This window comes from Cydia fagiglandana, chromosome Z, assembly GCF_963556715.1.
Source record: "Cydia fagiglandana chromosome Z, ilCydFagi1.1, whole genome shotgun sequence".
In the NCBI taxonomy this organism is placed as follows: Eukaryota; Metazoa; Arthropoda; class Insecta; order Lepidoptera; family Tortricidae; genus Cydia; species Cydia fagiglandana.
Window position 1 is genome coordinate 641,380 of NC_085959.1, and position 23,374 is coordinate 664,753.

The window sequence follows — 23,374 nt, forward strand, 5'->3', positions numbered from 1 at the left end:
TTATGTAGGTATATCGGAGGCTAGATTTAGATATGTCATGTGTCATGCGCCATTCGCGAATAAATGTCCTACAAGCCTCAAGCGTTGTTTTATTTCTCAGAAAAAATAATGGCAACGAATGGATTAAAAGTTACAAATAACTATTGTAATACGCGTAAATAACTTAGTGACAGTGTAGTTATCAAGGAAAGTGTAAGACAATGTCGATTGGAAAGATTAAAGAATTCGACGTGGTTAAAGTGGATGTCTAGGGATGGGGTGCCGATTATCAGCCAAAAGATGGCGTCAGTGTGCACGAATTGTGGATATTCAATTTTTCACCATTTTTTCCAAAATACAAAGTTTCAAAAAATATTACGTCCAAATCGAAACATCTATACTTACAATGACAAGGCACGAGTCCACCAGACAGAAGGTCCCGGACCGGCCGATCCCCGCACTGCAGTGCACCACCGCGGGCCCCGCGTCCGCTTCCAGCGCGCCCGAAGCCCGCACGCGCCGAAGGAACTCGAGGAACGCGTGCGGGGACTGCGGGACGCCGAAGTCGGGCCAGGTTGTGTAGTGGAACTGTATCACTTCGCGGGACTCGCTGGTTTCCATGTCCACGATCCTGTCAAAAAGAGTTAGTTGTGGTTGATGGAGATCGCACATCGGTCCCAGCAAGCGAAAATGTTTCGATAGGGAGTATATTATTTTTGCGAGCGAGCAAAACTTTGACATATGCTTATTTGGGATGTGACAACAATCCATCTGCCAAAGTTGTACAAGGAAGCACACATGAACTGTAGAATATTTTATTTAGGCCACAAACTGGCAGACATCGAAAATTCACGGCTCCTGTAAGTATGAATACCCTTATTCATTTCTTTTTATGCTGTGTGCGTCGGAGCAAAACAGAAGGGTCCTGGCTTAGTGTTACGCTTGAGAGGCACTGATATTTTGAAAAGTATTGTTCACCTGAACACCCTGGTGGAGTAGTAGTTGAAGTCCTGCTCCTGTGTCTGCTGCACCGTCAGCCGGACCTCCTTGAGCACCATCTTGCTGTCTTCGCCGAGGGCCCGGGGCCAGTACCTATAACGAAAATTACTATATCACTCAGAATTGAGTCGCTTAACTTCAAACTCGGGTAAATCCATATGTCAGATCATGCGATTTTGGTATTATGAAAAGGTAATAGGGTAGATATTTGCTGAGAGGGTCGAATGGATTTACCCGAGTTCGATGTTAAGCGACACAATTAACCATGCTAGCTTCTAAAGCGACTAAACTTGTACCTACCGTAAGAACTGGTGTTACATAACTTGTTTAGTGTATAACTCTTTACCAAAACAAATTACGGGTATGGATGAGAAGCCCGATTACAGCCGAGTACAGTGTTTAGGCCACGAAGCTTGCTGAGGGGCCCAAGTAAGGTTCGATTACAGCCGAGTACAGTGTTTAGGCCACGAAGCTTGCTGAGGGGCCCAAGTAAGGTTCGATTACAGCCGAGTACAGTGTTTAGGCCACGAAGCTTGCTGAGGGGCCCAAGTAAGGTTCGATTACAGCCGAGTACAGTGTTTAGGCCACGAAGCTTGCTGAGGGGCCCAAGTAAGGTTCGATTACAGCAGAGTACAGTGTTTAGGCCACGAAGCTTGCTGAGGGGCCCAAGTAAGGTTCAATTACAGCCGAGTACAGTGTTTAAGCCACGAAGCTTGCTGAGGGGCCCAAGTAAGGTTCAATTACAGCCGAGTACAGTGTTTAGGCCACGAAGCTTGCTGAGGGGCCCAAGTAAGGTTCGATTACAGCCGAGTAGTGTTTAGGCCACGAAGCTTGCTGAGGGGCCCAAGTAAGGTTCGATTACAGCCGAGTACAGTGTTTAGGCCACGAAGCTTGCTGAGGGGCCCAAGTAAGGTTCGATTACAGCCGAGTAGTGTTTAGGCCACGCAGCTTGCTGAGGGGCCCAAGTAAGGTTCGATTACAGCCGAGTACAGTGTTTAGGCCACGAAGCTTGCTGAGGGGCCCAAGTAAGGTTCGATTACAGCCGAGTACAGTGTTTAGGCCACGAAGCTTGCTGAGGGGCCCAAGTAAGGTTAGATTACAGCCGAGTACAGTGTTTAGGCCACGAAGCTTGCTGAGGGGCCCAAGTAAAGTTCGATTACAGCCGAGTACAGTGTTTAGGCCACGAAGCTTGCTGAGGGGCCCAAGTAAGGTTCGAGATTGAAAAGCTTGATTATATCACCATTTTACATAATAATTTTTCTGTGAGTAAACTTTGTACATGTTATCAATTTGTTAATTCAATATATCTAAAATTATAATGTTTATTTCATAACTTCTCTTAGAATATTTTTCAATGTACTTAAAACCTAAATAATTAAACAGAATTAGGTGAGTATTTACTGAAAAAGAGGCTCGTTGATGTCTTTGTTTTGTCATTTGACCGCGGCGAAAAGCGTCAAATTCATTATATTATCATCTCAGTTCTGTTAACTATTTCAGTTTATAAATTCATTATAGATTACTAAAGTGTTTCGCAATGAACTCATTATACACGGTGTAACATGAGGAAACCGAATAATTTTAACAGCGTATTCCAGATCATATTTAGAGACAAAAATGTCCTATAAACTTTTTTGATATTCGCCTAGTTGCAGAGATAATATTAATTAAAAAAAAAAACAAGTTTTTATTGTTACATGTCTAAAAGGCCTTATTGATGTTGCTGCTATGGGACGTAGTCTAAATATCCTTATTGATAGATATCAAAAAGTGACAAGTAACACTTTGCAAAAAGAAGGTTTTACGAAAATAAATTGAATTAAAACAATAAAAAAATTAAATTATAATGTAAAATTCATTTTAAGTGACAAGTTTACCAATAACATTTATTTTTTGTGTAAAAATACTTTCAAAAAATTGAAGAAAAAAAAAACAAAACTAAAAAGTATTTTTTTCTGGCCGAAATTGACCTAAACTCATATCACGTTTTTTCCTTCTTTTAACCTCAGAAATACGTGGTTAAAATTATTCGGTTTCCTCATGTTACACCGTGTATATGATGCGGGAGCCCATAGTGTGCGATTATAGTTTGGTTTAGGAACTGTTAATAATCCACGAGTAGGCAGTAAAACAATGTGTACCAGTGGCACTTGGTCTCGTTCTTCTCGATGATCTTGTTCAGCATGAGGATGGCGCGGGAGTTCTGCTCCCACACCATGAGCCAGAAGTGGCCGACGGTGAACGCGAGCGGGCCCTGGGTCAGGATGTACTTGCGGTTGGCTCGCTCCATCTGGAATGTCGGATCGTTCATGATGGCTTCCGAGTATTTCCAATACGCTACATGACTCATTTTCATTTATTCAATACAAAACTCAGAAATGATAGTCAAAGTCCGACACGATAAGTGAACGTGACGTCAAGGTCACTGAAGTCCATCTTGAAGTATGGACAAATACAAAGAAATTGCGTTTTTGTCGGTGAAATGTTGCGTTTATGTATATAGTTGCTAATCTAATCTAATTAATATAATTTGCATTCTCCCCTCATCTACTCGAAGGTTAGCTGCAAGAGATCCTTTACATTTACAAGTTCGCCTTTGTACCTTTACTTCTGTAAATATTATGTAAACCTGTGTTGTGTGCAATAAAGTGATAACTACTACTACAAACTTTTTTGGATAAAATGTAAGGAATCGAAGCGAGGAAGCGTCCAATAAATATGTCAGTGCTTAAACATAACAATAGTACAAGTGTCTAAATGCGAAGGCCGAAGGTCGAGCTCCGCGTAGGGCCGAAGGTCCGAAGCGTCCAGGATGTTAGTGCTTTAACACAGAACATTACTACAAATGTCTAAATGCGAAGGCCGAAGGCCGAGCTCCGCGTAGGGCCGAAGGCCCGAAGCGTCCAGGACATCAGTGCTTTAGCACAGAACAATAGTACAAGTGTTTAAATGCGAACGCCGAAGGCCGAGCTCCGCGTAGGGCCGAAGGCCCGAAGCGTCCAGGACATCAGTGCTTTAGCGCAGAACAATAGTACAAGTGTCTAAATGCGAAGGCCGAAGGCCGAGCTCCGCGTAGGGCCGAAGGCTCGAAGAGTCCAGGATGTTAATGCTTTAGCACAGAGCAATAATACAAGTGTCTAAATGCGAAAGCCGAAGGCCGAGTTCCACGTAGGGCCGAAGGTCCGAAGCGTCCAGGATGTTAGTGCTTTAAAACAGAACAATAGTACAAGTATCTAAATGCGAAGGCCGAAGGCCGAGCTCCGCGTAGGGCCGAAGGCTCGAAGCGTCCAAGGTGTCAGTGCTTTAACACATAACAATAGTACAAGTGTCTAAGTACGAAGCCCGAAGGCCGAGCTCCGCGTAGGGCCGAAGGCCCGAAGCGTCCAGGACATCAGTGCTTTAGCAAAGAGCAATAGTAAAAGTGTCTAAATGCGAAGGCCGAAGGCCGAGATCCGCGTAGGGCCGAAGGCCCGAAGCGTCCAGGAAATCAGTGCTTTAGCGCAGAACAATAGTTCAAGTGTCTAAATGTGAAGGCCGAAGGCCGAGCTCCGCGTAGGGCCGAAGGCCCGAAGCTTTCAGGACATCAGTGCTTTAGCGCAGAACAATAGTACAAGTGTCTAAATGCAAATGCCGAAGGTCGAGCTCCGCGTAGAGCCGAAGGTCCGAAGCGTCCAGGATGTTAGTGCTTTAACACAGAACAATAGTACAAGTGCCTAAATGCGAAGGCCGAAGGCCCGAAGCGTCCAGGATGTTAGTGCTTTAAAACAGAACAATAGTACAAGTGTCTAAATGCGAAGGCCGAAGGCTGAGCTCCGCGTAGGGCCGAAGGCCCGAAGCGTCCAGGACATCAGTGCTTTAGCACAGAACAATAGTACCAGTATCTAAATGCGAAGGCCGAAAGCAGAGCTCCGCGTAGGGCCGAAGGCTCGAAGCGTCCGGGGTGTCAGTGCACACATAACAATAGTACAAGTCACTGATTTAAACTTTCACGATTATTAAACATTATCAAACTGCACAACGGGACTTAATCGCGTATTTAAGTTTTAAGATTTACCTCCGACGTTTCGAGGACGACGTTGTCCCCGTGGTCAACGTGGTAGTCTTCTCCGAGACCACGGGGACAACGTCGTCCTCGATACGCGATTAAGTCCCGTTGTGCAGTTTGATAATAGTACAAGTGTCTAAATGCGAAGGCCGAAGGCCGAGCTCCGCGTAGGGCCGAAGGCCCGAAGCGTCCAGGACATCAGTGCTTTAGCAAAGAGCAATAGTACGTGTCTAAATGTGAAGGCCGAAGGCCGACCTCCGCGTAGGGCCGAAGGCCCGAAGCGTCCAGGATTTAAGTGCTTTAACACATAACAATAGTACAAGTGTCTAAATGCGAGGGCGAAGGCCGAGCTCCGCGTAGGCCCGAAGGCCCGAAGCGTCCAAGACATCAGTGCTTTAGCAGAGAAATATAATACAAGTGTCTAAATGCGAAGCCTTCGGCCTTCCGAGCTCCGCGTAGGGCCGAAGGCCCGATGCGTCTAGGATGTTAGCGCTTTAATACAGAACAATAGTATAAATGTCAAAGTGCGAAGGCCGAAGGCCAAGTACCGCATAGGGCCGATGGCTATAAATGTCCAGGATGTTAATGCTTTAGCACAGAGCAATAATACAAGTGTCTAAATGCGAAAGCCGAAGGTTGAGCTCCACGTAGGGCCGAAGGCCCGAAGTGTCCAGGATGTTGGTGCTTAAACACATAACAATAGTACAAGTGTCTAAATGCGAACAAGGAGTGAGTAGCACCTACATAGAATTAATCAAAAACATTTACAAAAAGAGCAATAGTTGAATAAAACTCGAATCGAAAGGAGCCCCTTTTCCAATAAACCGAGGAGTCAGACAAGGCGACCCACTATCACCTAAGTTGTTCAATGCCGTACTGAAACATATCTTCAGACAACTGGACTGGGAAGCTTATGGCCTGAAGATCAATGGAAACAGAAGAAGAAGAAGAAGAAGAACAGTCTAAATCACCTAAGATTCGCAGACGACATAATCCTATTAGAAGAGTGCCCGATTAAATTAAAATTAAATTAAAATACATGATAGAGTCGCTAGCAGTTATGAGCAGTAGGGTAGGGCTAGAAATGAATGCGAGCAAAACAAAGCTGATGACCAATACCAAAGAGATAAACATAGAAGCAAATGGAAACACCTACGAATATGTGAGTGAATATGTCTACCTGGGACAAATTATTTCCCCTAAAGACTCAATGGCCAAGGAGGTTAACAAAAGAATAGCTTGTGGATGGAAAAAGTACTGGTCTTTAAAAGAAATAATGAAAAACGAAGATATCAGTATGCACATTAAGAGAAAGACTTTCAACACCTGTATTCTACCATGCATAACCTATGAATGTGAGACGTGGTCACTTACAGCCAAGGATAGGGAAAAATTGGCAAAATGTCAAAGGGCAATCGAGAGAAGTATCCTAGGAGTCAAGCTAAAGGACAAAATCTCAAACTCAGCGATAAGAAGAAAAACCAAGGTTATGGACATACTAAGTCTGATAGACCATCTAAAGTGGGGGTGGACAGGACACATGCTGAGATGCAAATTAGACAAATGGAGCAAACAAGTTACCCTATGGTACCCAAGAGACGGAAGTAGAAAACAAAGACATCCAAAAACAAGATGGGTAGATGAAATCCGCTTAACCTTGGGGCCCTACTGGTCCAGAGTTGCAGAAGACAGAGTACAGTGGAGAAGGTTGGAGGAGGCCTATGCCAAGAGGCACACCGAACTGAGAGACATTTTGTAGAAAAACTATAACATTTAAAAAAACTTTTGAACCCGAAGATCGGAAATAAAATAAAAGGCTATATAGATAGATAGATTAAAATTATATGGCCACGGACAGTGTGAATAATATGTATACACGACGTTATCTCTCGTACATCGTATCGTACAAGTTAGTGCATACATATTTTGGGCTATTCAGCCTTGTCAATATTTAATACCTTGACTGTAGATATTATTAGTAAATATTATAATATTTAAATTATCACGGGCTCAAATAATTAGCAGGTTACGTAAAGCCTGTGCGTGGGTGAATAGGCATGTTGACAAGTTTTTAGAACTATATTAATTTTATAGATAGACACGTAATTATTACAAAAAAAAATATTTAAATTTTTTATTCATTCATTTTAAACACTAAATAGACCTTAATTAGTTTAGTGTTTAATGTTTGAACCTAAACGCTCCAAGCTGTCACGTGACGTCACGAACAGATAAATTAACAAACTGCTGCCAAAATTAGCGATGTGACGAGTCCACTTTTTTTCGATTCGAATCATTCGAATCGATTCGGCCACTGATCCGAGTTGAAATTCGAACTGACTCGACTCGACGGTTTGCGTGGTTCGCGACAAGGTCACGGGCCGCGGTGCCGCAAACGAGTCAAGCGGCAGTTGTTGTAAACAGAACCTTCAGGACACCGAATTAAGGTTTATTTTTCAATGGCCATACTACCAGTGAACTCGACTCGGGATGGCGAATCAAGCGGCAGTTGTTGTAAAAAGAACCTTCGGGCTACGGAATTAAGGTTTATTTTTGAATGGTCATAGTACCAGTCAACTCGGATTGAAACGGCGAATCACGCGGCAGTTATTGTAAAAAGAACCTTCGGGCTATCGAATTAAGGTTTATTTTTGAATGGCCTTAGCGTAGCGTTGACTCGGCTCGGAGAGTTGGTGAATTGGCGATTCATTCGCCGAGTCAGCGGATCGGATACCAAGTTACCAGTCAGTTTAGTGGCCGAGTTGATTCGGATTGCCAATAGTCTTGATTCGAATCAACTCATCTGTAGGTTGATTCGGATTATTCGAATCAGATAACTCGACTCGCCCATCGCTAGCCAAAATGTCAGTCCTAGCGTAAAACAAAAGCTGTAGTATTTAATTTATCTCTCTTTCTAAAAGATCAGTATTACGTAAATATATAAGCTAAAATAATGAATAACAAGTTTTACATGTCTTATGCAGTGCCTATGTGTAAAAGAAAACAATCAAGACCCTAGAAGAGTATTAAACAAATATTTGTTACATGATACTTACGTTGCAGTTACGAATTTTGACTTGAATGATATTGTTACTTGCGAACTATATGTATACATATTACGTTCAGCGATGATAAAACCATTTCAAAAATGAATCACAATAACTGATTTCACACAAAAACACTTACAATTACAATTTAAGATGAATTATTATGATACAACTAAAATTGTGAGTGCAAATATTAGTGGCGCAGATATAACTTTTTAAATTTTACTTTTTTTGTTTCCGACAGCCAACATGGCGATGATAGTTACATTCAGCCAAATTATTTAAAAGATTTTGGTGAAATATCATATTATATAACATTTTATTTAATAACAAATAAATATATATTTTTATATCATGTAATAATATTTTTTGTACATAATAAATGTCTATTGTCGAAATAAAAAATACATTCAGTTTTTGAACATCCAAACTCTTTGGCGGTGTCGTATGGATTACGGTCAGGTTTGACGACTAGTCTGTGGTGATTCTCATGTCATGACGTCACGCGCTCCGATTGGCGTTTGCAGTCACGTGATACTGGGCATTATTTTAAATACTTTTGATTATTTTTAATTAATTTATTATGCATATTTACACTTGCAAAATATGATTTTCAGCATTCTAATATTTCCTGCTATGGTAAAAACATAACATGTTATATATTTGCGATTCATGTCAACATATCCGATAGTCCGACTATCGGATAAAATCCATAAAGATCACCAAAACAAAAGATGTCACAAAAACAATAAAAAAGTTAAAATGGAAATGGTCAGGACATACAATTAAAGGCAAAGAAAAATGGTCGAAATCGATAATGAACTGGTTCACAGGCCATAAGAAAAGGAAAAGAGGTAGACCATTTAGAAGATGGGTGGACGACATCAAAGCCACAGCAGGAACCACATGGACGAGAGTTGCCAAGGATAGAGAGGAATGGAGAAGGTTGGAGGAGCCCTTTTGCCAATAAATGGCACACAGACAGAAAAAAAACGCAAGAACTGTAGAAATTAATGCAATTTACTGTCTGAAATAAAGGATTATTACATTATTACATTACATGTCAACATGCCTATCGTTGGAGAGAAAGTTATAAAAAAGTTTACAGCTTACCTTTCCAATATTAATCCCTTGAATTTATATACAACTAGCGACCCGCCCCGGGTTCGCACGGGTTAACAAATTATACACATATACCTTTTAATCGATAGGTGAAAACCACGTAGTTTCTGACTTTATCACGAACATACAAACACACAAATAGACAGACGCGGCGGGGGACTTTGTTTTATAAGGTGTAGTGATTAAGAAATCCTTATCGAAAAATTGTTATGGGTGACCTTAAGGCGAAGATCCATTTAAGAGCGCGGTTGTTTTATGAGATAAACACTGCATTAGGCACTAGTCCCACCAAGGGCGAGTAAGCTAGAAGCTATCAATTATTTTCTCGCTCAAGAAACAAACAAAAGAAGAAGAGCCTGTGCCTGGGTAAATCGTCACTCTTTACTCACAGAGATAAAAGCTATCAACAATAAAATTGCTCAGATGTACTCGCTAAGCGATGCTCGCTAAGCTATGCTCTCTAAGCTATGCTCGCTTGGCGGTTTGAGAGACCATGTAACTAGCAATCATTCTACAGCACAGCATGGATTGGAGAGTGTCAAAAGTTTTTGGTTCCTAGTTGTGTCAACCTCGATAAGGTGAAATCCTAACTAACATGAAATAAAATACCATTCCCTTCCTTTCAAAGTCAAATAACTAGAAATATTTAACCTCACTAAGAAGAAGTAAGTACCCAGCGATTCCCTTCACAACCATTAAGTACTGCATTTACCTCTATAACTCGAAAAATAAAATTTGAGCTCTATAACTCAAAATTGAAAGAGGAGTAAGGCAAGGCGACCCTCTGTCACCCAAGCTTTTCATTGCCGTACTAGAAAATATTTTTAAAAACATAAACTGGACTGGATATGGTATTAACATTGATGGATGTCGCCTAACGCACCTGCGGTTTGCAGATGACATAATCATATTTGCAGAAAGAGCTAAACAACTAGAAAATATGTTACAGACACTAGACAAGGAAAGCGATGAAGTAGGCTTACAAATGAACAGAAGCAAAACGAAGGTAATGACTAATAGCCTTGACACCCCCATCAATGTAAAAGGAAATACAATTGAATATGTAAAGAAATACCTGCGATCATATATAACTAAGGATACCGCCTTTAGGAACATTACCGTTCAAATTCTCGGGCCAAATTAGCACACATACACAATTACGCCTACATTCGAATAAGACGACGCGTTTACAGAGCCTGTAATCAAAGCTGGTAAACGAAATAATAGTCATCTTTATTACACTAATGGTACATAGCTAAGTGTAGATGAAATGCATATAATGTCAATAACTACCAATCAGCGACATTAATCCGCTAATAACCTTCTTGCTGTACGTACTGGCCGCTGAGAGTTCGCGGTTCATATTTGATTAGAATATGACTTGGACAGGGATAGGTTTATGCCATACAGTGAAGAACCAGTCAAATAATTCACGTATAATAATTTAATGCAGATTAAAAGATAACTAGTTAAAATGTTGTTATGACATGACAGACTAACTCAACATAAGTAAATATATCATTGTTGTATAAATGTATTCCGCTATAATAAGTATTTTGTATATTTTACTATCAATCTGCATGTCAGTGCGAAGTCACGTTCAGGTATAGTCTGTCCGTTTTTCTAAGATCAAGTACGCCATAGTAAATGTATGGCGAACTTGATCTTAGAAATCGGCCTGGCTATACAGTCTGCAAAATTTACATGGGTACACGAATCGGGTCAAAAATATTTGAACAGGCGAAGTCACAATAAATCCCCACTTTCAGTTCAGAATATTTTATATGTATATAGCCGGTCAAGCAAGTTTGTCAGTAGAAAAAGGTGCAAAATTAAAATTTTGTATAGGACCACAGCCGTTCGCGCGCTTACATTTTCTAAATTTGCCGCTCTTATAATATTTTCAACTTTCGCGTTTTGAACACATATTAACTCACATTATACGAAACGAAACTGATTTACGTCGGTAAATCAAGGTAATTGAATATAATTCGCGTTAGACCCGTCTATAATGTGAGTTAATATGTTTGCCGCTCTTTTCTACTGACGGAAATGGCTTGAGAGAGAACCTACATAAATGTGACAGTAGAGGGTGGATTCAAATGAGCAACATTTTCAGATAATGTGTGTATTTGTTAAATTCAGTGAAAGCATGATAGGAAAAATGTATCTACATATGTATAGGAGACCGGGTATGATTATCTCACGGGTTATATTTCATGAATAGAACATATTCTAGATATCTTGCCAGGCATCCACTAAATTTCATGTCTCTCTAATTGGACAGCTTTTTTTCCATAGTTCTCTGCGAATAGCATCTTGTTGGAATCTGAATGGAAAGTAATGTAAAATGACAATACCAAATTTGATTATTAATTTGAAATAACTAGGTAGTTTTTTTATAGCTCCATCTCATAAAATAAAAAAGGAAAATACAAATCTGTAAGAAGGAATTTATTACTACATTTATAATTATATAGAAAATACCTAAACCAAACACAAGTTAATAAAATAGTCTACTTCATTTAGCATAACACCATCCCTATTATCCTCGCAATTTAAAAAAGTCGTATGTTGTTATGAAAGTCGTATGCAGTTGTTACGTTTTAGCTTAGCACGGTAGTATTGAAAACAAATCGTCATGTTTTTTCCAAATTCTACTGAAGCTATCTTTTTACTACAAGTGAAAAGTGCTTCCACTGTCCTTGGTATGAACTAAAATAACTTCTGCACCACTTCACGACACATGAATATATTTTTAATTACAAAAAAACGTTGGTTTTATAAATCAATTTAGCCATTTGTCACTGACTGTCATCACGGTCGTACTGAGATTGCCAATCGAGCAGTTTGTAAGTACCGCCTATCGCGGGGTAGTTTGCGTTGGGTCATAATTGAGCAGACAGAATACTTCCATGTATAGCATTTCGCTGAGAAATACATATACCTGGGCAAGCAAATTTCCTTTTCACGGACTAATAACGAGGAAGAGGTAGATAGAAGGAAAAATATTACATGGCGAAAGTTTTGGTCATTCAAAGAAATTCTGAAAGGAAAATTTAGTATGAAGATAAAAAGAATAGTAATGGACACATGCCTTCTGCCTAGTTTATTATACGGATGTCAAACGTGGACTTACACCAACAAGATCAAACAAAAAATAAACACTACACAACGAGCCATGGAAAGAAGCATACTGGGAATAAACAAAATGCACAAAATTAAAAACGACACTATAAGAATAAAAACAAACGTCAAAGATGCGCTCACACAAGCCCTTAAGCTCAAATGGCAATGGGCAGGACATATTTCAAGATATACAGATGACAGATGGACAACACTAACAACAAGATGGAAAGGACCATTACCAGCCAAGAGGAAAGTTGGCAAACCAGTCAAACGGTGGACTGATGACATAGTAGAGGTTGCAGGAAAAGACTGGATGTACAATGCCAAACACAGACATTTATGGAAGAAATGGGAGGAGGCCTTTACCCAAACGGGATCCATACCTCACGAAAGGAGGAAAAACAACAGAAACAACAGCATAAAAACATATTTTAACAGAAACTAAAAAAGAGTTATGGAAATAAAGAGGCTATAATAATAATAATAATAACTCTAAAAACCTTCAACAAGAACATCTCTTAGTCGATGCCCTCTATAAGACAAAACCTCGTTAACACAAAGTTGTTGGTGTTTTCCTTGAGATCTGTACTATCAAGGTTCCACTGTACTTTTAATCTGTAAGGTTTTATTTTTGTTTTTATTTTCTAGGTTGCCCTGGGCAAAGGCCTCCCCTCGTTTCCTTCACTCGACCCTGTCATGGTTACCAACTAAGGTTACCATACTTAATTCTCGAAAGCTGATATTTTGAAATACTTGGATAACAGAGCTCAAGACTTGAAGTTACTCTGTAAGGGCCCCCCCACATCTGGCGTCTTTCGAGCGTCGGCGTCTGTCGGCGTCGGTCCAGCGCTATGGAAAATGACGTCGTTGCGCAGTTGCGTCGACGCTGCGTCGACGTTGCGTCGACGTCGGCCATAGAATTGTAATTATTAATTATTATATATTATAAAACATAGAATTGTAATTAATAATTATTAAGCGACCAGTTCGTAGCCATACGATTAAATAAATAAATAGAATTGTAGACGCCGACGCTCGAAAGACGCCAGATGTGGGGGGGCCCTAATTGGTAACAGGAACATAAACCTACATTCTCTTATTCAATTATGTTGTTATGTACTTATAAAATCACAATTGAGTTTTCTAGCATCCACATTGAAGACATGTAATTGAATCATTAAAAAATATAATAATTGAACAAAGCAGAGCATTTAATTAATCATTGTCTACGAACTTAATTAATTAAAATGAAAAATCGCACGCAAAAACTACAGCGCATAAACCAAATTTGAATTTGAAACAGAATTCTGCGACCTACCTTGACTAAGTTGGCGTTGATGTAGTCCCTGTCGCATCGCTTCAGGATGACGCGGCTGTGGTCGTACGGATTCACGTCCCGATACCGATTCAGCGGCTTATTCTCCAGCTTCTTCGCCTCGGTGCATGTGTATGGGTATGCGTGACACTCCCGGCCGATTTTCTGCGAAACACCACCATTGGTTATCAAACAACACTAGCGTCGTGGCAATTTCCCGATGCCGCTAACTTACCTGATACACAAGAGCCCACGCATTTCTGTTCGCAATGTCCGTGTATTCGGCCTCCACACCGCTAACAGTAATACTATCCCCGTTCATTGTGAAACTATATCATTTCAAACACGAATAGTAGTGAAACAAAGTGAGACCCGGACGCCGCGTGCGGTGCTGCTCCGGCGAGTTCACAACCGAGCGCGATATCTACACTTATATTTACCGTACGGATCGAACTAAATAAACATAAATATGCGTCGCATTAGACCTACGAAGTTCTCGGTTAACAGCGGACAATAACCGAGCGAGCACTACAAGCGGCCTTCCCTTTAAAAGTGAGATCGAGACGAACCACTAGTCTTTTTGCTGACATGACCAAAGACAAATGACAGTCTTTTCTCGAGTCCCATTCGAGTCCCGAGTTATGCTCAGCCAAGTCGTGTACGTATTGATTGTACGCGTCCAATTTTGGAAAAAGAGACAAACAATTTGGGCCATTGACCCATTGACCGATAAAATTAATATTTTTTTTCTAAGTACTTTTTTACTATTTTAATGCTCTGTTCAATTTAACGCCAACGCTCAACGCCGAAAAGCGAACAGTGCTCGATATAGTAGGAGATCCCCCATATATGGGGCCTTCACCAATTTGTCTGACGGATGAAACTATGAAAATATGAAAGAAAATATGTTCCAGAACATAAATAAATAGGGTTGCCTAAAGAAAAATGGTCAAGGCTATTTTTAATAAATTTTTGAAAAAATATTTTTTCGGCATATTTCACCGATTTGTCTGACGAACAAAATAAGTTTCAATGGAAAGTATACAATTTGTACAACATAAATCAACTAGGTTGCCTATCTTTTTCCGGTCATATAAAGCGAATATTTTAGGAAATAATACCATCGAAGGAAACAAAATGTACGTGAGGATTTTTTTTTTCGAGGCAACCCTATGATGTGGGATGTTGTTGGAAAGGTCTTTCAAAATGAATAGGGGTTCTAGAAGAACATTTTTTGATAAAGTGGATATTTTCGGAAATAATCGCTTTGAAAAAAACAAAATGTGAGTGACAATTTTTTTATCGATTCAACCTTATAGTGTGGGGTGTCGTTGGATAGGCCTTTCAAAATAAATAGGGGTCTTTAAACAACATTTCTTGATAAAGTGAATCATTTCGGAAATAATCGTTTAGAAAGAAATAAAAGGTTTTTCCTTCTAACTTTTGAACTATCTGTCCAAAAATATGAAAACAAATCATGAAAATATTGCTTAAAAAATTCAATCAAATGAAATTAAAACAAACTTGATCAGTTAAGCCATTTATGAGTTATCGCTAAAGGTCTCTGCCCACTACACCGTATCATACCATGACCGTGCTATGAACGTGTCAGGCAACAAAATATTATTTGTATGAAAAAGTATGAGACTATGCCCACTAGCCCGTTCCGTCACCGACCATACCCGTCGCGTGCCATGCACGGACCGGCAAAAATAGTCGGCGAGGATATTTTGCCGGTGCCGAAACGCTCCGTGCATGGCACGCAACGTTGCCAGAATGGTGCGTGCAGGCGGCGAAACGGTGGGCATACGGGTTTTAACCGCGTATGGTGACCGTTCTAAGCCCGTTATAAACGCGTTGCTATATTTCTTGCTCGCTCTTACCAGTCTGATAACTATTCGCTGGCTCTTTCTGACGAGTATTGCTCTCGCGAATAAAACGCGGGTACTAAGGGGATGAAACGTGGATGCTACGGGGATGATGCGCGGTTACTACGGGCACTAAACCTGTTATGTACAATGTGGACACGGTGTAGTGGGCAATGTAGGCCGTATCGCGTTACATTCCGTGCCTGATACGTTCATAGCACGGTCATGGTTCGAGAAACTTATTCTGAATCAACTATTGTCACATTTCAACAGAAACAAACTGCTTGACAGCAATCAATTTGGTTTCACCAAAGGTCGATCAACTACTGACGCCGGTGCGGTACTTCTAAAACACATCTTTGATGCTTGGGAAAAAGCTCAAGATGCTGTTGGAATTTTCTGTGATCTGTCAAAGGCATTTGATTGCGTTGATCACGAAAATTTAAAGAGAAAATTAAGCCGCTATGGGATAAAAGCTAGTGCCCTTGACCTGGTCTCATCGTACCTTTCGGATAGAACTCAGCGAGTAGTTATTAATGGAACTCAATCGGCGGGGTCCCCGGTAGCCCTCGGAGTGCCTCAAGGTTCAATTCTTGGTCCCTTCCTGTTCTTGGTATACATTAATGACTTACCAAAAGTTGTGCAAGATAGACATGATATAGTGTTATTTGCAGATGACACTTCCCTTATATTTAAAGTGGACAGAAAGGAAAATAGCTTCGAGAGCATTAATGACGCGCTATCTACCATTGTAAACTGGTTTACGGCAAACAATTTGCTTTTGAACGCCAAGAAAACCAAATGCATCAAGTTTACGCTACCTAACGTCAAGCAGGTAAATAACAGCAAGATTAAAATAAAAGGTGATACGCTGGAATTTGAGGACCGAACTGTTTTCCTGGGAGTCACTCTAGACTCCAAACTGCAATGGCATGCACATATAGGCACTCTAGCCGGAAAACTTAGTTCAGCAGCCTATGCAGTGAGGAGAATCAAACAGCTGACAAACGTAGAGACGGCCAGGCTGGTATACTTTAGTTACTTCCATAGTGTTATGTCTTATGGAATTCTGTTGTGGGGAAAAGCGGCAGATATTCAGACAATATTTGTGCTGCAAAAACGAGCTGTACGTTCCATCTATGGACTGGGCGCTCGAGTATCCCTAAGAGAGAAATTCAAAGAAGTTAACATTCTTACCGTTGCATCTCAATACATACTAGAGAATATTATGTATGTTCGGAAAAACATCCACGAATTCAAGGTTAACAGTGATATCCATAACTATAACACTAGAAACAAACATAAACTTGCTGTGCCCGCCCACCGCCTCCGTAAGGTTAGTACGTCTTTCGTTGGGAACTGTACACGTTTTTATAACAAAGTCCCCACTGATGTAGTGAATTTACCACTTCATAAATTTAAGTCGCACATTAAGCACTCCTTTTTACGTAAGGCGTACTACACTGTAAATGATTTTATAAACGATAGAGATGCTTTTAAGCCGGTAGCTTGATTTCATTAGTATAATAAGAATTAAATAAATATTGTTTTTTTTTACATTGTGAATTAAATATGCTAGTGTCCAGTAGAATTGACACATGAGACAATGATGTTCTCGCTTGATTATATTGTTTAATTTAATTTTAGTTTTGGACACTTGGAGACCTTATACATCTCTAAGTACATATTTATTTATTTGATTTTTATTTTTGATTGTACATACTTACCTATATTTTTAATGTTTCTGACACTTAGAGACCTTTACATCTCTAAGTCAACTTAGGCTAGTAATTATGTGAAGCTATATTACTGTCTTTTTATGTAACATATGAGCACAAAATGCCGTGTCTTACAGCTACATGTTATTACTATTTTAATATTAATATAGGCCGGTAGCTTGAACATGTCATGCTCGCTTAAAAGTCTTTGCTTACGGTGGCGTTGTTGATCGGGTCGCCACTTTCCCGAATGAAGGTTGAGGGAGGCGATGGCTGAGATACGCGTCATACTCGTGAACGGGTGCTGTTTGTGGAGACTGGTCTGTTAAGCTAACACGAGCTATTATACTTAGTAACTTTTATTAATTAATTACAGTGAGACGCCTCATTCTGTTCTCGTATGTTTCTTTTCTTTTAATGAATGTATTAATTATACAGGATATTGACTCTTGGAGACCTTATACATCTCTAAGGATAACTTGATAAACTATATAATCTTATAGTTCTGACACCTAGAGACATTTACACCTCTAAATATTATAGATTTTTTTTGTGTGTTTTTTTATCTGTATTTTGTATGTAATTCGACATTAAGAGACCATATACATCTCTTAGTAATTGTAATACGTTAGATTGAATTGTTAGTTTTATTTTATAAAATTGTTGATGTTATTATTTTTGCTTTTATGTAAATTCAATGTTGACGTGTAAAAGTGCCCTTGTGGCCTATTTGCTGAATAAATGTTGATGTTTGATGTTTGATGTATGATACGGTGTAGTGGGCAGAGACCTTAAAACTTATTTGTGACCGGATTTTCGCAGGCAACCCTATACCATCGTATTTGCAATAAAATTACTATCACTTTGATGTATATTTCAAGCGTCAGACAGATGAGTGCAATTATCGATATAAAATCACCTCTTTAAACACGGCAACGGCAACCACATAATAGTGACCAGAAAAAGATAGGCAACCTAGTTGATTTATGTTGTGCAAGTTGTATACTTTCCATTGAAACTTATTTCGTTCGTCAGACAAATCGGTGAAATTTGCAGAAAAAAATTTTTTTTCAATTTTTTTTTAAAAATAGCCTTGACCATATTTCTTTAGGCAACCCTATTTATTTATGTTCTGGAACATATTTTCTTTCATATTTTCATAGTTTCATCCGTCAGACAGATTGGTGAAGGTCGACCATAGAATCGGGATCGTGGGATCTTAGACCAATAAAAACTGGTCAAGTGCGAGTCGGACTCGCGTTTCAAGGGTTCTGTACACTGCGATCATATATAACTAAGGATACCGCCTTTAGGAACATTACCGTTCAAATTCTCGGGCCAAATTAGCACACATACACAATTACGCCTACATTCGAATAAGACGACGCGTTTACAGAGCCTGTAATCAAAGCTGGTAAACGAAATAATAGTCATCTTTATTACACTAATGGTACATAGCTAAGTGTAGATGAAATGCATATAATGTCAATAACTACCAATCAGCGACATTAATCCGCTAATAACCTTCTTGCTGTACGTACTGGCCGCTGAGAGTTCGCGGTTCATATTTGATTAGAATATGACTTGGACAGGGATAGGTTTATGCCATACAGTGAAGAACCAGTCAAATAATTCACGTATAATAATTTAATGCAGATTAAAAGATAACTAGTTAAAATGTTGTTATGACATGACAGACTAACTCAACATAAGTAAATATATCATTGTTGTATAAATGTATTCCGCTATAATAAGTATTTTGTATATTTTACTATCAATCTGCATGTCAGTGCGAAGTCACGTTCAGGTATAGTCTGTCCGTTTTTCTAAGATCAAGTACGCCATAGTAAATGTATGGCGAACTTGATCTTAGAAATCGGCCTGGCTATACAGTCTGCAAAATTTACATGGGTACACGAATCGGGTCAAAAATATTTGAACAGGCGAAGTCACAATAAATCCCCACTTTCAGTTCAGAATATTTTATATGTATATAGCCGGTCAAGCAAGTTTGTCAGTAGAAAAAGGTGCAAAATTAAAATTTTGTATAGGACCACAGCCGTTCGCGCGCTTACATTTTCTAAATTTGCCGCTCTTATAATATTTTCAACTTTCGCGTTTTGAACACATATTAACTCACATTATACGAAACGAAACTGATTTACGTCGGTAAATCAAGGTAATTGAATATAATTCGCGTTAGACCCGTCTATAATGTGAGTTAATATGTTTGCCGCTCTTTTCTACTGACGGAAATGGCTTGAGAGAGAACCTACATAAATGTGACAGTAGAGGGTGGATTCAAATGAGCAACATTTTCAGATAATGTGTGTATTTGTTAAATTCAGTGAAAGCATGATAGGAAAAATGTATCTACATATGTATAGGAGACCGGGTATGATTATCTCACGGGTTATATTTCATGAATAGAACATATTCTAGATATCTTGCCAGGCATCCACTAAATTTCATGTCTCTCTAATTGGACAGCTTTTTTTCCATAGTTCTCTGCGAATAGCATCTTGTTGGAATCTGAATGGAAAGTAATGTAAAATGACAATACCAAATTTGATTATTAATTTGAAATAACTAGGTAGTTTTTTTATAGCTCCATCTCATAAAATAAAAAAGGAAAATACAAATCTGTAAGAAGGAATTTATTACTACATTTATAATTATATAGAAAATACCTAAACCAAACACAAGTTAATAAAATAGTCTACTTCATTTAGCATAACACCATCCCTATTATCCTCGCAATTTAAAAAAGTCGTATGTTGTTATGAAAGTCGTATGCAGTTGTTACGTTTTAGCTTAGCACGGTAGTATTGAAAACAAATCGTCATGTTTTTTCCAAATTCTACTGAAGCTATCTTTTTACTACAAGTGAAAAGTGCTTCCACTGTCCTTGGTATGAACTAAAATAACTTCTGCACCACTTCACGACACATGAATATATTTTTAATTACAAAAAAACGTTGGTTTTATAAATCAATTTAGCCATTTGTCACTGACTGTCATCACGGTCGTACTGAGATTGCCAATCGAGCAGTTTGTAAGTACCGCCTATCGCGGGGTAGTTTGCGTTGGGTCATAATTGAGCAGACAGAATACTTCCATGTATAGCATTTCGCTGTCTGTACATCACACAATTTTCAACATTTATTTTTTGTACGTGAAACGTCTTGGAAAACCCGAATGGGTCAATCAAAAACCGGATGTAACATGAAGTTTTCTGGCGTGGTGGCTTATATCTCTGCAACTATGCAAAGTAGCTAGGATAGGAAGATTAAATGCCGAACAATAGTAGTACAGTGTCCAAATGTGAAGACTGAAGACCGAACTCCGCGTAGAGCTTAATACTCGGAGCGTCCGACAGTCGTGCTTCCTACAACTTCCGCAAGTGTTTTAAAAGCGAAGGCCGAAGAGAGATAATCGTACAGAGTGGCCGCCAAAAAATAAGTGCATTCCCGTAGCCAGGGAGGTTTTGGGACTATACTGAGCAACTTTTACTATGGGGCCAAACCCGAAATGGCGAAAAAAAATGTATCGTCCTATAGAAAACGAACCAGCCAAAATGTATGAAACAGCCAAATTTTTCTTCGCGATTTCGGGGTTCCACGCTGGCAACCGGAAATACCGGAATACACTTAGTTTGTTTGGCCACCCTGTATAATAATGCTTTTTAAAACACGTAACAATAGTAACCTAATCATCAGTACTACAAGTAGGTACCATTGCGGCTGTGTGCCAGATACAGCCTAGTCGCATTTTTTGTCTTCAGTCCGACTCACGCTTGAAGCTGAAGGCACGCCTCTTCGGGATGCTTCGGGCCTTCAACCTTATACGGATATCGGCCTAGAGCCTTCGTAATAGCTGTCTACATCACGTTTCACTTAAACCATTGCGGCTGTGTCCCTAAAAAAACCTAACCGCATTTTTGTTCATAAATCCGACTCACGCTTGACTCTAGATTTTTAATAGGTTTTCCTGTCATCTTTTGTGTATTTTTTTTCAGAATTTTAAGCCCCCTCCAGACTATGTGCGTGAATCGCGGCGCGACGTCGCGTAGCGAACATATCGCGAAGTTGACGTATGATTCCACACTCGCACACTTCACGGCGATTTCGCAGTTTGGTTTGCGGCAATATGGCGGAAAAGCATCAGCTGATCGAGTTTAACTGTTGGTTATCTATGGCATCATACGTGATTTAGCTGTTTTTCCATTTTGTTTTATTGTAAAACCGTAAAATATAGCTGCTTAATATAATATAATTTATATTTATCTTGCCACAGAGGAGCCAAAATATTGTGTAATGTGGAGTCTTGCAAGTTCGCGCTTCGCGTCTCCTTTGACGCGGGCCGAAATACCGACAAAAAACGGAGAACAAGGCGCGAAGGCGTGAACAATCTGCGAAATCGACGCCACACTTGCGTTCGCGGCTTCGCCCGCGATTCACGCGCATAGTCTGGAGGGGGCTAAAGGCTTAACGATACCTAAAATGACCAAAAACGCTTTTATTCTTTATTGTGGTTATCAGATCACAATTTTATAGTCACGCCCCAGCAGGGAACCAAGGGAAAGTTCAGATATTTAATTAAAATACATAAATACCTCCTAAAATAGGTGTTCCGCAATAATTGAATTATATTATTATATTATAATATATTCATTATCCATTAGCATTTCAATTATGTTTATGTTTAACGAAGATATTGAAGCTTCAATTAATCGCTATTTCGTTCCGCTGTGTAGCGTTTATCGATATATAACATGATTAAAATCGACTTTTCACATCCCTAAAAGAGCACACATATACGCTTTTACGCACACATACACAGCCTGGGCGCATCAAGAAAGGCAACACTTGATTTGAAGTCCACCTTGTCAACAGTATGGTTGTCCTTTTTTGACAAACGGCATTTTAAAAGAGCGAGGAGAGAGAAATGATACTAGTTGCTGCGTCGTGAAAGAGAACAGAAAACGTTGGGCCCTTGGATTTGTCATACACATGGTTCGATTTATCTGCACAGTTTTATCGTTACGTATGTAGCCGGCATAAGCAATGTTTTGACATTATATGAGTATAACACCCACCCAGATATACTGGGTCAAGCAAATCTTGTCAGTAGCAAACGGCGGCAAATTTGAAAAATCGCGGGTTAGCAACACTGTGTTCGAATAATTCGAAAATCGCGTGTCATCTGTGCTTTATCTGTGGAATGTGGATCGCGAATGACAGCCATCATCTTTGTTTACATTCTGAATCGATTCTATTTCAAGAGATATTTCTGCTGTGTCACCATTAAATACCAATATATTAAATAAGATTGTGCTTAATCAAAGCTAAGATGCCTACAATGCCTACGGTGGCAACTGAGAAATCTAATAAAACATTAAAATCCAGTAGTAGGACATCTACCTGCTGAAGCAATGATTTTATTCATACATTCTTGTTTAACGGCATAGTCCACTTATAATTTTATTTTGAGATCTTCAAATTAGTTAATCATTTTTATCAACATCACACACCGCTTTTAAATTGTCCGTCCATACCTATTAATAACAATTTCAAACATTTTCAATAGAGAATCCGCGAGTGACAATTTGAATTGACGGGCGCGCTCAGCGGAAAAAAAAGTTTAGGTTCGATGTACATTGTACATTGCTGCTTTTCTTAGCGCAATACTACTCTTTGAGTGTTGCCCTACTTTAGTTTGCTTTACATTGCTACTGACAAGATTTGCTTGACGCACATATATTCTTTGATTTGGACCCATATGCGGTAAAGGGTAGTGCCTTCGGCTTATCTTCTAACAAAAATAACGCGTGTAGTCTATGGATGCCAACAGATTTCGATGGATTTCGTGAGGATTTCGTAGACTTGGTAGATTTTGACAGCCAGCCAGCCAGTCACATCACAGTCACAGACGTCACAGTCACAATCACTTCTACGGCAGCTGGGGCCTACCGTGCATAGAGTAACTTATCTACCGTGACTCCGGTTTGGGACCGTTTCAAAGTTTCTCGTCAAGCTGAAGGGATCCAATACGTCGGACCAGATGGCGTCGCCTCAAACACGACGTCGTTTAAACCTCATCCGCTCGCAAGACAACAACCATGTAAGTAAAAACCCTATAGTGCTGTTACA

At 39.5% G+C, this 23,374-nt stretch overlaps 2 protein-coding genes across 3 annotated transcripts in view; one reads left to right on the top strand and one right to left on the bottom strand.

Annotated features, from left to right (window-relative positions):
- Window positions 1-14,110, bottom strand: part of LOC134678967 (tyrosine-protein phosphatase non-receptor type 61F-like) — a 70,077-nt gene extending 55,967 nt beyond the window's left edge. For both annotated transcript variants that reach the window (XM_063537725.1, XM_063537724.1), the window contains exons 1-5: window positions 13,872-14,110; window positions 13,640-13,801; window positions 3,120-3,268; window positions 958-1,071; window positions 385-610 (exon numbers count right to left, since the gene is read on the bottom strand). In XM_063537725.1, coding sequence (XP_063393795.1) covers window positions 385-610; window positions 958-1,071; window positions 3,120-3,268; window positions 13,640-13,801; window positions 13,872-13,958 — 738 coding nt within the window. In that variant the 5' untranslated portion in view covers window positions 13,959-14,110. The remainder of the gene's footprint in view (window positions 1-384; window positions 611-957; window positions 1,072-3,119; window positions 3,269-13,639; window positions 13,802-13,871) is intronic.
- Window positions 14,111-23,189: 9,079 nt separating this feature from the next.
- LOC134678970 (ADP-ribosylation factor GTPase-activating protein 1) overlaps window positions 23,190-23,374 on the top strand; it is a 52,483-nt gene continuing 52,298 nt past the window's right edge. The window contains exon 1 of the mRNA XM_063537730.1: window positions 23,190-23,345. Within this exon, the coding sequence (XP_063393800.1) occupies window positions 23,286-23,345 (60 nt within the window). The 5' untranslated portion in view covers window positions 23,190-23,285. The remainder of the gene's footprint in view (window positions 23,346-23,374) is intronic.